At 47.8% G+C, this 13,126-nt stretch overlaps 1 protein-coding gene across 1 annotated transcript in view; it reads left to right on the top strand.

Moving 5' to 3' along the window:
* The first annotated feature begins 9,887 nt into the window (after nucleotides 1-9,887).
* Nucleotides 9,888-13,126, top strand: part of SPNS3 (SPNS lysolipid transporter 3, sphingosine-1-phosphate (putative)) — a 40,801-nt gene continuing 37,562 nt past the window's right edge. Inside the window, exon 1 of the mRNA XM_086359551.1 lies at nucleotides 9,888-10,115. Coding sequence (XP_086215677.1) covers nucleotides 9,920-10,115 — 196 coding nt within the window. The 5' untranslated portion in view covers nucleotides 9,888-9,919. The remainder of the gene's footprint in view (nucleotides 10,116-13,126) is intronic.

The raw sequence follows: 13,126 nt of genomic DNA, 5'->3' as shown, positions 1-13,126 counted from the left end.
AAGTTGAGAAAATTATCTTCCTATTTTTTTTAATCTGTCTTCTTCCACTTCCTCTTTTCCTTTCTTCTTTTCCTTCTCTTTTCTCATCCTTCCTTCAGTTTGGCAGCCTCCCTCAAGCTCACCCCACCCCCAGTGCAGGCCCACCACTCACCAGGGCTGGGCCCCTATTAATTGCAAGTCCTTGTATTCATAGCTTCTGAGGGAAAGGAGGAATTTTCAAAACTGCTCCCAAATCAAGAGAGCCCTGGTGGTCCAGTGGTTAGGACTCGGGGCTTAGGACTTGGTGCTGTCACTACCAGAGCCCAGGTTTGATCTCTGGTCAGGGAACTAACATCCTGCAAGCCAAGTGGTGTGGTCAAAAAAAAGAAATCAGGAGAGCCCACATGAAGAGGGGATGTGGGCCTGTACAGGTGCAAAATCCTGACTTTCTGGTGTAGCTGTACCCACGTGACATCAGCAACCCCTGGCACACACAGCCTCCCATCCCAGCCAGAAGTACAGTTCATGGTCAGCCATGTTTTTCTTGTTTTGTTGCAAGCGTTATTTTTTGGTGTGATCATAAAATCTATCTATGCCACTGCTTTTTTTTAATATATTATTACATAAGTGGGATACTGCAGAAAATTTAGTATAAACAAATAAGATAGTAAGATAGTATAAGGATTTCCCTGGCAATCCAGTGTGGTTCGGTTCGGTTCAGTTCAGTCGCTCAGTCATGTCCGACTCTGCGACCCCATGAATCGCAGCATGCCAGGCCTCCCTGTCCATCACCAACTCCCAGAGTTCACTCAAACTCACATCCATTGAGTTGGTGATGCCATCCAGCCATCTCATCCTCTGTCGTCCCCTTTTCCTCCTGCCCCCAATCCCTCCCAGCATCAGTCTTTTCCAATGAGTCAACTCTTTGCATGAGGTAGCCAAAGTACCGGAGTTTCAGCTTTAGCATCATTCCTTCCAAAGAACACCCAGGACTGATCTCCTTTAGAATGGACTGGCTGGATCTCCTTGCAGTCCAAGGGACTCTCAAGAGTCTTCTCCAGCACCACAGTTCAAAAGCATCAATTCTTCAGCGCTCAGCTTTCTTCACAGTCCAACTCTCACATCCATACATGACTACTGGAAAAACATAGCCTTGACTAGACAGACCTTTGTTGGCAAAGTAATGTCTCTGCTTTTGAATATGCTATCTAGGTTGGTCATAAGTTTCCTTCCAAGGGGTAAGCGTCTTTTAATTTCATGGCTGCAATCACCATCTGCAGTGATTTTGGAGCCCAAAAAAATAAAGTCTGACACTGTTTCCACTGTTTCCCCATCTATTTCCCATGAAGTGATGGGACCAGATGCCATGATCTTAGTTTTCTGAATGTTGAGCTTTAAGCCAACTTTTTCACTCTCCTCTTTCACTTTCATCAAGAGGCTTTTTAGGTCCTCTTCACTTTCTGCCATAAGGGTGATGTTATCTAGGACTCAGCATTTTAATTGCTGGGGCTCAGATTCAAACCCTGGTCAGGGAAATTGAGATCCTTCAAGCTCGGCCAAAAGAAAAGAAAAAGGAGAGGAGCACAGAGTTCAGAGCCAGAAGGGGCAATTGTTTAGCCTTTTGGGGGCTGTTTCTGTCTCTAAAAGATAACTATAATTATCATACCCAATTCACAGGTAGCTGGCAGGACCCATCACATGGAAAGTACTATGTTAATATTTGTGATTATTACCATTAGCAAGTAAGGAAAAAAGAAAAGAAAGGAAACATAGTACCTATGATTTCAGGCGCCTGTTAACCCTTTGGGATATATGCGTCTATGCTGTTGCCCTGGGTTTATGGTCGGTTCCATAATGTGGGATACAATATTATCACAGCTCTTATTTTCCCAGTTGATCACTCACACTCGCACGTGTCTCATTTGCAAGCAATCCAGGATCTTGAGCGCACCCTGAAGTTTCCATGAACTAACTTGGTTGCTTACACAATGCCCGAAATAGCTCTGACTGCTGTTGCTTCTTATGGCCACAGGGTGTCGCTATGGGAGCCTGGTCCCAACCGGTCCCTAGGACTTGCTGGTGAAGGATGCCCTTGCTTTTTGAAAATGGGCTGCACTCAGCTAGGGCCTCCCCAGGCTTGACATCTCAAGACTGTGGCACTCAGTGTGCAGCAGCTCTCTTTCCCGTACACTTTCCTGGAAAAGGGAATGGCTACCCGCTCCAGTATTCCTGCCTGGAGAATTCCATGGACAGAGGAGCCTGGTGGCTACAGTGCATGGGGCTGCAGAGTTGGGACCAACTGAGCGACTAACATTTTCACTTTTTTCCCACTAGTTAGGGTGACCACTAGCTTCAGGAGCCGCAGGTTAGGACAGTATTTCCTTTTCTCCTTGAGAGCCCACACCGGGGGCTTGTTTAAACCCTCCAAACGTCAAGGGTTTTATGACACCCCGTTTTCCTGGGAGTGTGGTTGCTCAGTCCCTCTTGGAGGGTGCTGAGGTGGTTAGCCATCTGCAAAAGACGTTGTTGGCTCATCCAACGGCTACTTTCCTTCCTCTTCTTCACCAACAGAGGCAATCTCACCCCGTCCCCACCTTCCCAGCTTCTCATGCAGCTGGGTCACGGACATTGGCTCAGACCTTGCTGAGGGGTCCTGAGGAGCTGCTGGCTGGGGATTTCTAGGCAAGACTTCCCTCCTGATAAATACGCATGACCGTCTTTCAGGAGACATCTCCTTCCTTCTTATATGTAAAAGGTCAAGCCTACAGATGAAGGCTGAGGTCGCCAGCCTCCAAGAGGATCTCCAGGTAGCTTTGCCTCCTGGTTATCCGTGCCCTTGAGTAGTCCTGTCCTGCAATGAATCAGGGCTGGCCTGTGTGACAGATTAGAATGCAGCAGAATGCAGACTTAGAAAATGAGAGGTTTTGAAGTTTCTGCCCCGGATCCTATCGGATTGCTCCCTCTGAGGGAAACAAGCCGCCACATTATAAGGACACACGCAAGGGCACATACCCCACTGTGAGGACACTCAGGCAGTTCTGCAGAGAGGAGCCAACAGCCAGCACCGACTTGCCGGCCATGTGGGTGAACCTCAGGGGTCCTGGGAGATGGACCCTCCCAGCCCCAATCTGGCCTTCAAATGAGCGCAGCCCCGGGTGGCATCTCTCTTCACCACACAAGAGACTGACTCAGAACACCCGACAAGCTGCTCTTGAATTCCTGACCCACTGAAACCATGAGGGATAATAAATAACTATAGTTACTTAAGGGCTTCCCTGGTGGCTCACTGGTAAAGGATCTGCCTACAATGCAGGAGACATGGGTTTGATCCTTGCATTGGCAAGATCCCCTGAAGAAAGAAATGGTAACCCACTCTAGTATTCTTGCCTGGAGAATCCTATGTGCTGGGGTCCAGCCCTGGCTGATCTAGGGTATTCGAAGGGGAGACGGCTTAGGCGACTATTTAAATATTCATCAAAGATATAAAGAGTAATAGAATGAGGATAGCTCAGTAGGAAAATTCAGTGGAGAAAAGAGGCTGAGTAGCTTGGTTTACTCGGGAGACCAATAAAACTTCAAGACAAGAAGCTTGCACCACTTACGTAGGCCGCAGGCGTCCTTCCGTTCTCCCAAAGGAGAGGAGACACTGAGGCCTCCCCGGTCGGATCTTAGAAGCCCAGGCATAATTAGTAAGCCTGGCGGGTTCCGCGCTCCAGATGGAGACTCAACCAGAGTGAGAGAGAGAGCGACATGGGGAGACCAGTATTTCAAGAAACTGATCCCAATTCTTTATTTTCCAGAGTCTGTTTTTATACACTGAGATGTTATACAAAAGTCACGTGGGGACAGCAATCCTGACTTTTATTAAAGTTAGGTGCTTCACACAAATGTATACAGAGGTCTTAGGGGTGTTACATCATCTTCTGGCCAGGGGGGCCTGCTGACAATTTATGACCCTCTCCTTGTGACAGCAGTCAGTCAACCAGAACACTTTTTTCTCCAAGGGTGATTATTCTTAAAACAGACGCCACCCAAATAAAGTTACATTCCTATAGGGTGAGGGTGTAGTGGGTTTTAGTTAAGGAAAGAATTTACTTAGCCTAAGGTCTAACGTGATTAATATCAAAGGTTAATACTTATTTCTTCTATATATTCATTAATGTGTGTAAGGGCAGGGGATGTGGAGATTTAGCAACAAACATTGGCTCAACAAATGAAAAACCCTTCACCAATACAATTTCTAATCAGCCCATTATACTTATACTAATAGTTTTCTAACTTTTCTAAGGAACCTGTTTTTAGAAGGTTTAAAGCATCTCGTGCCTCTCACGGTTGGGAGGCTGTGAGCAATCACATGTGGCCGGACAAGCGTGTCAGGCAGGCTAGAGAACCTTCAGAGGAGTTTGTAGGTTGAAACACTCCTATCACGCCCAGGAATTATTATTAACTGGAGCTCTAAGTTAATTCCTTCTCCAAAAGAGCCCCCCGTAAAGTCAGAGGTGTAGGTGAGAGCACAAAGTAGTAAAGTAGGCAGGCTCTGGTTATGGGGGTAGATGCTCAAGGATTTCCAGGGGGACTCCTGAGGCTCGATCCCGCCTTTGCGTATGTCGAGCCTCCTTCCTCATGACCTTTGTCACGGGCGGAGTACCTCACTCTGGCCCCCAACACCTATGGGTGGAGGAGCTTTGTGGGCTACAGTCCATGGGGTTGCAAAGAGTCGGTCATGTCTTAGCGATTAAACCACCACCAACCATAGTTGCTTAAAGCCATATGTTTGTGGGGATGTAAGTAAGAGAGTGTGTGTGTGTGTGCGTGTGTGTTAGTTGCTCAGTTGTGTCTGACTCTTCGTGACCCTATGGACTATAGCTCCTTAGGCTTCTCTGTCCATGGAATTCTCCAGGCAAGAATACTGGAGTGGGTTGCCATTCCCTTCTCCAGGGGATCTTCCTGACCCAGGGATTGAACCCGGGTCTCCTGCACTGGGCTTCTCTGGTACCTCAGTCAGTAAAGAATCTGCCTGCAGTGTAGGAGACTTGGGTTCAATTCCTGGGTCAGGAAGATCCCTGGAGAAGGGAATGGCAAGGGTCTTTCCAGTGAGTGGCCTCTTCACAAAGAACTGGAGCTTCAGTTCCAGCACCCGTCCTTCCAGTGAATATTCAGGGTTGATTTCTTTTAAGACTGACTGGTTTGATCTCCTTGTTGTCCTAGGGACTCTGAAGAGTCTTTTCTCCAGCACCACAATTCGAAAGCATCAGTTCTTCAGTGCTTAGCCTTCTTTATGGTCCTCCTCTCAACCCACAGTAACTGAACCATCTTCAGTCCTACCAGCTATGTATGAAGGTTTCAATTTCTCTGTATCTTTGCCAACACTTATTTTCTGGTTTTTTAATTGATAAAGCTTAAAATTCTAGTCCATACTAGTGGATATGAAGAACAATATATCATTGTGGTTTCTTTAAGACACTTAAAAATTATTTATTTACTTATTGGCTGTGCTGGGTCTTCATTGCACCACACACGCTCTTCTTGTTCACGTGGGCTTCTCTTGCTGCGGAGCAAGGGCTCTAGTTAAAAACTTATGCGTGTGCTCAGTTGCTCAGTCATGTCTGACTCTTTGCGACCCGGTGGACTGTGGCCCGCCAGGCTGTTCTGTTCATGGGATTTCCCAGACAAGAATCCTGGAGTGGTTTGCCATTTCCTACTCCAGAGGATCTCTCTGACCCAGGGATTGAACCCACGACTCCTGCATTGGCAGCTGGGTTCTTTACCACTAGCACCACCGGGGAAGCCCAGTTAAAAGCTTATGTCCACACAAAAGCTTGCACACGGATGTTTTTTATCACCTTTATTTCTTTATTGAGTCACCTCAAGTTTTTTTAAAGTTTTGGTTGAAGTATAGTTGATTTACAATGTTGTGTTAGTTTCAGATGTACAGCAAAGTGAATCGCTTACACATATAGCCACTCTTTTTTTTTAGATTCTTTTCCCATAAGGCCACTGTGGAGTACTGAGTCAAGCCCCTGTGCTATGCAGTAGGTTCTTATTAGTTGTCTATTTTGTATATGTAGTGTGTATATGTCACTCCCAATCTCCCTATTTATTCCTCCCCTCCCCATCTCCCCAGAGAAGGCGATGGCACCCCACTCCAGTACTCTTGGCCTGGAAAATCCCATGGACGGAGGAGCCTGGTAGGCTGCAGTCCATGGGGTTGCTAAGAGTCAGACACAACTGAACGACTTCACTTTCACTTTTCACTTTCATGCACTGGAGAAGGAAATGGCAACCCACTCCAGTGTTCTTGCCTGGAGAATCCCAAGGACGGGGGAGCCTCGTGGGCTGCTGTCTATGGGGTCGCACAGAGTCGGACACGACTGACTCGACTTAGCAGCAGCAGCAGCCCCATCTCCCAGTAACCATGTTTGTTTTCTATATCTGTGCATCTGTGACTCTACTTCTGTTTTGTAAATAAGTTCATTTGTACCCTTTTTTTAGGTTCCACGTGTAATGATATCATATGATATTTGTTTTCTGTGTCTGACTTACCTCACTCAGTGTGACAATCTCTAGGTCCATCCTGTTTCTGCAAATGGCATTTTGTTCTTTTTTATGGCTGAGTAATATTCCACTGTATATATGTATGACATCTTTTTTATCCATTCCTCTGTTGGTGGAAATTTAGGTTGTTTCCCTGTCCTGACTAATGTAAATAGTACTAAAATGAACACTGAAGTGTGTGTGTCTTTTCCAGTTATGTTTTTCTCTGGATATATGCCCAGGAGTGGGATTGCTGGGCCATATGACAGTTCTATTTTTAGCTTTTTGAGGAACCTCCAACCTGTTCTCCATGGAGACTGTACTAATTTAAATTCCCACCAACGGTATAGGATGGTTCCCTTTTCTGTACATCCTCTCCAATATTTCTTGTTTGTAGATTTTTATTTATTTATTTATTTTTAACTGAAGGATCATTGATTTACAGTATTGTATTGATTTCTACCAAACATCAACAGGAATCAGCCACAGGTTTACCCATGTCCCCTCCCACTTGAACATTCTTTCCCCCTCCCTCCCCATCCCACCCCTCGAGGTTGTTATGGAGCCCCGGTTTAAGTTCCGAGCCATGTCCCCTCCCACTTGAACATTCTTTCCCCCTCCCTCCCCATCCCACCCCTCGAGGTTGTTATGGAGCCCCGGTTTAAGTTCCGAGTCATACAGCAAATTCCCATTGGCTGTCGTCTGTTCTGCATATGGTAATGTGTCTTTCCGCGTCACTTTCTCCATGCCTCCCGCCTTCTCCTCCTGCTGAGCCCTGCCCACAAGTCTGCTCTCAGTGTCCGTGTCTTCACTGCCGCTCTGCAAATAGTTTATCCGCGCCACCTTTTTACATTCCATATATATGCATTAGTAAAAGATAATTGTTTTTCTCTTTCTGACTTATTTCACTCTGTATAATAGGCTCTAGGTTCATCCACCTCATTAGGTCTGACAAATACTTTCCTTTTTATGGCTGAGTAATATTCCATTGTATATATACACCACAGCTTCTTTATCCACTCATCTGTTAATGGACATCAAGGTAGCTTCCATGTCCTAGCTATTGTAACTAGAGCTGCGATGAATATTGGGTTATATGTATCTTTTTCAATTTTGGTTTCCTCAAGGTACATGCCTAGTAGTGGGATTGCTGGGTCATATGGTGGTTTTATTCCTAGTTTTTAAGAAATCTGCATACTGTTCTCCATAGTGGTTGTATCAGTTTGCATTCCCACCAGCAGTGCAAGAGGATTCCCTTTTCTCCACACCGTCTCCAGCATTTATTGTTTGTAGATTTTTTTTATGATGGCCATTCTGATTGGTGTGAAGTGATATCTCATTAGTTTTGATTTGCATTTCTCTAATAATTAGTGATGTTTAGAATCTTTTCATGTACTCTTTAACCATCTGTATATCTTATTTGGAGAAATGTCTACTTAGATCTTCCACCCATTTTTTGGTTGGGTTGCTTGTGTTTTTGATATTGAGCTGCACAAGCTGTTTGTATATTTTGGAAATTAATGCCTTGCCAATTGCTTTGTTTACAAATATTTTCTCCCATTCTGAGGGCTGTCATTTTGTTTTGTTTATGGTTTCCTTTGCTGTGCAAAAGCTTTTTTGTTTCATAAGGTCCCATTTGTTTATTTTTGTTTTTATTTATAATTGTCCACACTTGTGAGCCTCCAAGATGCCCTTCAGAGGTGAATGGATAAATTCCAGTCCATTCAGACAGTGGAATATTATTCAGCAAGCACTAAGCAAAAATGAACTCTTAAGCCATAGAGCAACATGGAAGAAACTTCAATGCAAATGACTAAGAGAAAGAAGCCAATCTGCAAGGGCTCCACGCTGTACAGTTTCAACTATGTGACATTCCGGAAAAGGTAAAATTATGGAGACAGTAAAAATTTCAGTGGTTGCCAGAGGATGAGGGGAGGGAGGGATGAACAGGCAGAGTACAGAGGATTTTAGGGCAATAAAATTGTTCTGTAAGACACTATAATGATGTGCATGCGTGCTTAGTAGCTCAGTCACGTCTGAATCTTCGCAACCCCTGGACTGATAGCCGGCCAGGCTCCTCTGTCCATAGGGATTCCCCAGTCAAGAATACTGGAGTGGGTAGTGCTTCTCCAGGGGATCTTCCTGACCCATGGATCGAACCCTTGTCTCTTAGTCTCCTGCAGTGACAGGCGGGTTCTCTACCACTAGCACCATGGACTCTAGTTCATAATGATAGGTACAGGTGGTACTCATTTGTCCAAACCCATAAAAGGGACAACACCCAGAGTGAACCCTAATGTGAATGATGGACTCCGAGTGATAATGACGTGTCAGTGTAAGTTCATCGGCTGTGGCAAACGTCCTGCTCTGGGCAGGGGTGTTGATAAGGGGGGAGGCTAAGCATGTGTGAAAGCAGAGGGGTAAATGGGAAATCTAAACATTCTGTTCAATTTTCTGTGAACTTATGACTGCTCTTAAGAAATAAAGTCTATTAAAAAAAATAGTGTCCCTTGTTTGGGTTTGTCTGAGATTCTGTCATGATTACACTGGGGCCATGCAATCCTGGTGGGAATTCTGCCCCTCATTAGTCATGCTATTTTATTTATTTGACTGTGCTGGGTCTTAGCTGTGGCACGTGGGATCTTATAGTCACAGCGTGAAGGGGTCTAGTTCCCTGACCAGGGTTTGAACCTGGGTCTCCTGCATTAGGAGCATGGAGTCTTAGCCACTGTACTGCCAGGGAAGTCCCTAGAGAGGCACTTTAAGAGCATGCCAATATTTTGCCCCTCATCAAAAATCTCCCCTTAAATTTCACATCCATTGGTGAACTTTGCCCTCGGGCTGCCTTCCTGTCAGCAGCCCCTCATCATCTTTGTTTCTCCAGGTAGGACTTTACACAGGAGCAGGGGTTACGGTACCCTGCTACGGTACCCTGCTGTGGACCGTAAGTACCACTTACAGTCCAGTCCAGTGTCGCTCTCCTGGCCAACACCTAGGACCCAGATTCAAATCCCTCATTCACAGTCCGTTTCGTATGTGGCAGCCAGACCCTCCCGCAGCACATGGGACTCGAGGAGACTCCTCTCACTTCCTGTCCGCAAAGCTTCTCTTTCTCAGGGCAGCTACCGCATCGCAGGCTGAGTCAAAAGGACCAGTTACTCTGGGTGGCGGGCCAGGAGCTCTCTTCCCTCACTTCGAGCCTCAGGGGCTGTGGATGGTGAAATCTCACCGGTGAGGCTGCAGTGGGCTCAGCAGAGACCTGCGATAAGATCCTGAGCGGTTAGGGCAGCTGCTTTGAGGTTGGGTGATTGGGAGCCCACAGGAAGTGACTCTGTGCAGAGCTGATGTGTCTTTCATCTCGGCATCCATCCTGGGACGGGAGCTGTAGGCTGGTGAGGCTGGGGGCATGTCTGTGGAGTTCAGGCAGCCAGAGGGGCTTCACGGTCAGTCCCCAGGGCCAGGTGGACCCTCGAGGGCCACAGACACAGATCCTCCATCCTTGCCCGCCCCCTGGAGCCTGCCCCGTTGGAGAGCTTATGTGGCCGCTGCCGTGCTCTGCTACATCAACCTCCTGAACTACATGAACTGGTTCATCATTGCAGGTGAGGCGGGGGCCGGGCAGGCTGGGCAGCACCTGCCACCAGCTGCTGCTGTGTGTCCACAGTGGCCCTCCACCCAGCAAACTTTCTCCTTGTGCGGCACATCTCTGCTATTCTCACCTCCACGCCCCACCCCAATGGTTTCAGGCCAGCCTGAATGGGGAGAGGACCAAACGAGTTCCCAATGTATCCCCCGACTGAGTGTGCCTACAGGTGTGGGTGCTTGATGGCGGTGGGTAGGTGAGGACTCCAGGGAGGGCTGGGCCTCGGGCAAAGCTCTGGAAATTCTGGGTGGAACGTTGAGGTGAGGTCCTGGCGTAGGACAGGGTGGCCTGGCCCTGCTTCCAAGCAAGAACAGGCTGGCTGCTTGTTTCTGGGGCAGCAGGCGGCGTGCAAACCTTGCACATTCTGCCTTCCTTCTTGTAGGCCCCAGGGCTCAACTCACTCTGTCTGCATGTCACCACCCATTGACTTCTTCGTTCATTCGTTCAAGGTTCAACCTTCTTTTCTGCCTTGATCATGCGCTCATTCAAGATGAACTGAGTACTATGGGCCTTGGGGACCCAGGGGAGGGGGGAGTCAACTTTGTAGCTCCTGAACACAGGAGTGACCATCTCATGTGGTAGAGAGAGAAACTTGTTAATAGGACTCCTTTGAGACAGAGAGATGCAGCCAGATGAAGAAGCGTGGGTTGAGGGGAGGGTACCTGGGGAGCTCAGAGGAGGTGTCTGCAGCAGCCAGGCTCCCTGAGGCCAGGATATGGATTCATCAGTTACCAGCTCGCAAATGCAGAATGAAGGTGACTTGGGGATTGCAGACAGCACCAGACCCTGTGGGTGACTGCCTTTGAGGAGCTCAGAGGGACACAGAACACACGTCCAAGTGTCTCTAACCCAGGACAGAGCTGAGTGACCATTAGCTGGACAGCCCCAGGATGAAAAAAAAAGGGGCTTTCCTGGTGGCTCAGGTGGTAAAGAATCTGCCTGCAATGCGGGAGACCCAGGTTTGATCCCTGAGTCAGGAAGATCCCCTGGAGGACGAAACAGCAATCCACTCCAGTATTCTTCCCTGGAAAATCCCATGGACAGGGGAGAGGAGCCTGGTGGGCTACAGTCTGTGGGGTCACAAAGAGTTGGACACAACTGAGCAAATAACTTTCCCAGGATGAAACACTGAGGGTTCAGGTAGAATTCACAGATGAGGGAGGGGCAGAAGGTTTGGGTCTTGAAGGCTGAGAAAATCAGTAAGGCAGGGAATGGAGCAAAAGTGCATGGTCTGATCAGAGAGATGCGGAGAAAGCAGGAAATTATTCTGAAAGAGTATTTGGGCTGTATCATAGGTTTCTCGGGGACCAGGCTGGGAGCTTGCACGTTCTACTGAAGCAATGGGGAGCCATGGAAAATTTTCAAGTGGGGAGACCGTAATCGGGGTTGAGGCTCTGATGGAGGCCAAAGGAGACAGAGAGGTCAATCAGAGGCTACTGCGATAGATTAGGCTGAAGCAGAGGAGTCCTGCGTTGGAGTCGGGGTGGAGGGCTTGAAGAGGAGGGGAAGGGGCAACGGGGTATGGAGGCCTTTCAGCCCCCTAGGACTGAAAGGACATCCTCTGGCTGTGTGAGTAGCAGGGCCATGGTTATTGGGTTGAGGGAGGCCCGGGGAAGTGAAACCTTGCCCAGGGCCTGGGGAATGTTGAGGCAGGTGGTTCTCACGCACCAAGAATTCTCTTGTGTGAAGCAGGTCTCTGGGAGGCCAGAGTGATAGCAGAAAGATGAAAACAAGGCTGGACCCACACTTGGTCCCCCGGCTGCCTCCAGAGCAGCATGGGGCTCGGAGGAGCCCAGGAGTGGCCAAAACAAGGGGCTGAGTCCCAGTCCCCAGAATGAATGTGATTATAGAGAATTTTTTACTTAGCCATTGACTTAATTTTATTTACTTATTTAGGCTTGGCTGTGCTGAGTCTTTGCTTTTCTCTAGTTGCGGCAAGCAGGGGCTCCTCTCTAGCTGCGGTGCACCGGTTTCTCATTGCCGTGGCTTCTCTTCTTGTGGAGCACAGGCTCTAGGGCATGTGGGCTTCAGTAGTTGCAGTTCCCGGGCTCTAGAGCACAGGCTCAGTAGTTGCGGTGCCCAGGCTTAGTTGCTCTGCGTCATGTGGGTTCTTCCTGGACCAGGGATCGAACCCATGTCTCCTGCATTGGCAGGTAGATTCTTTACCACTGAGCTACCAGGGAAGCCCACCACTGACTTTGCTTATCTGTGTTGTCTCTTTCTTGACAATGAATATATCTAATTCATGTAATTAAAAGTATTAAGAGAGAAGGAAAGACATAGATGTTAGTATCTGGATTTTGTGGCAATTGGGTCCAAAGTAAATATCAGAACAAAAATCTCTTATTTGACTTCTCTGTTTCTTCCATCTTTTTCACCCGCTGGCAGGTCTTCGAGGTGTGAATGGCAGGTCTTCTTCTCCACCGTGGGGGCATTTCTGCAGAGCCCCATTTGTGACACTGGGTGGGCGGGTAGGCTGCCTCTGGCTGGGATGGTCCCAACTGTACAGCCATAGGTGGCTGAGACCTCTGTTTCTCAATCTGTATAATGGGGACAGTGATACTGATGGCCCTCAGCCGTCTCATAATTCAAAGAGATGACAGGGCCAGAGCCTCACAGTTCACATAAGTAGGTGCCTTGGACCCTGACTAGCTTTGATATACTACTACGGACTGATGGGATATCAGCCTAGCAAGATCTTAGAGCAAGAAATTGCAAGCTTCAGGGAGGTGGGGCCAAGGTCAGACCTAAGTGGGACCTGTCTCTGCAGCTCTCACAGGCACTCCATGTCGGTGTGTTCATGCCTCTGGAAGAACGTGCTGTGTGTGCACTTATGCCAGGCCAGGGCACATATGTCTTTGCGTGTACATGCTCATGCATGTGTATGTATATCTATGAATGTCTGGAATTTGTATACAAGTAGGGCTGCTGTGCTGCACAGTTTCAGGGACTTTCATTACACTGTAGTCT

Source organism: Bos grunniens, chromosome 19 (genome assembly GCF_055505025.1).
Source record: "Bos grunniens cultivar Pamir isolate PY7600 chromosome 19, Bosgru_T2T1.0, whole genome shotgun sequence".
Lineage (NCBI taxonomy): Eukaryota > Metazoa > Chordata > Mammalia > Artiodactyla > Bovidae > Bos > Bos grunniens.
Note: the sequence above shows the minus strand (reverse complement) of the source record. Positions and strands in the feature narration are given on the sequence as shown.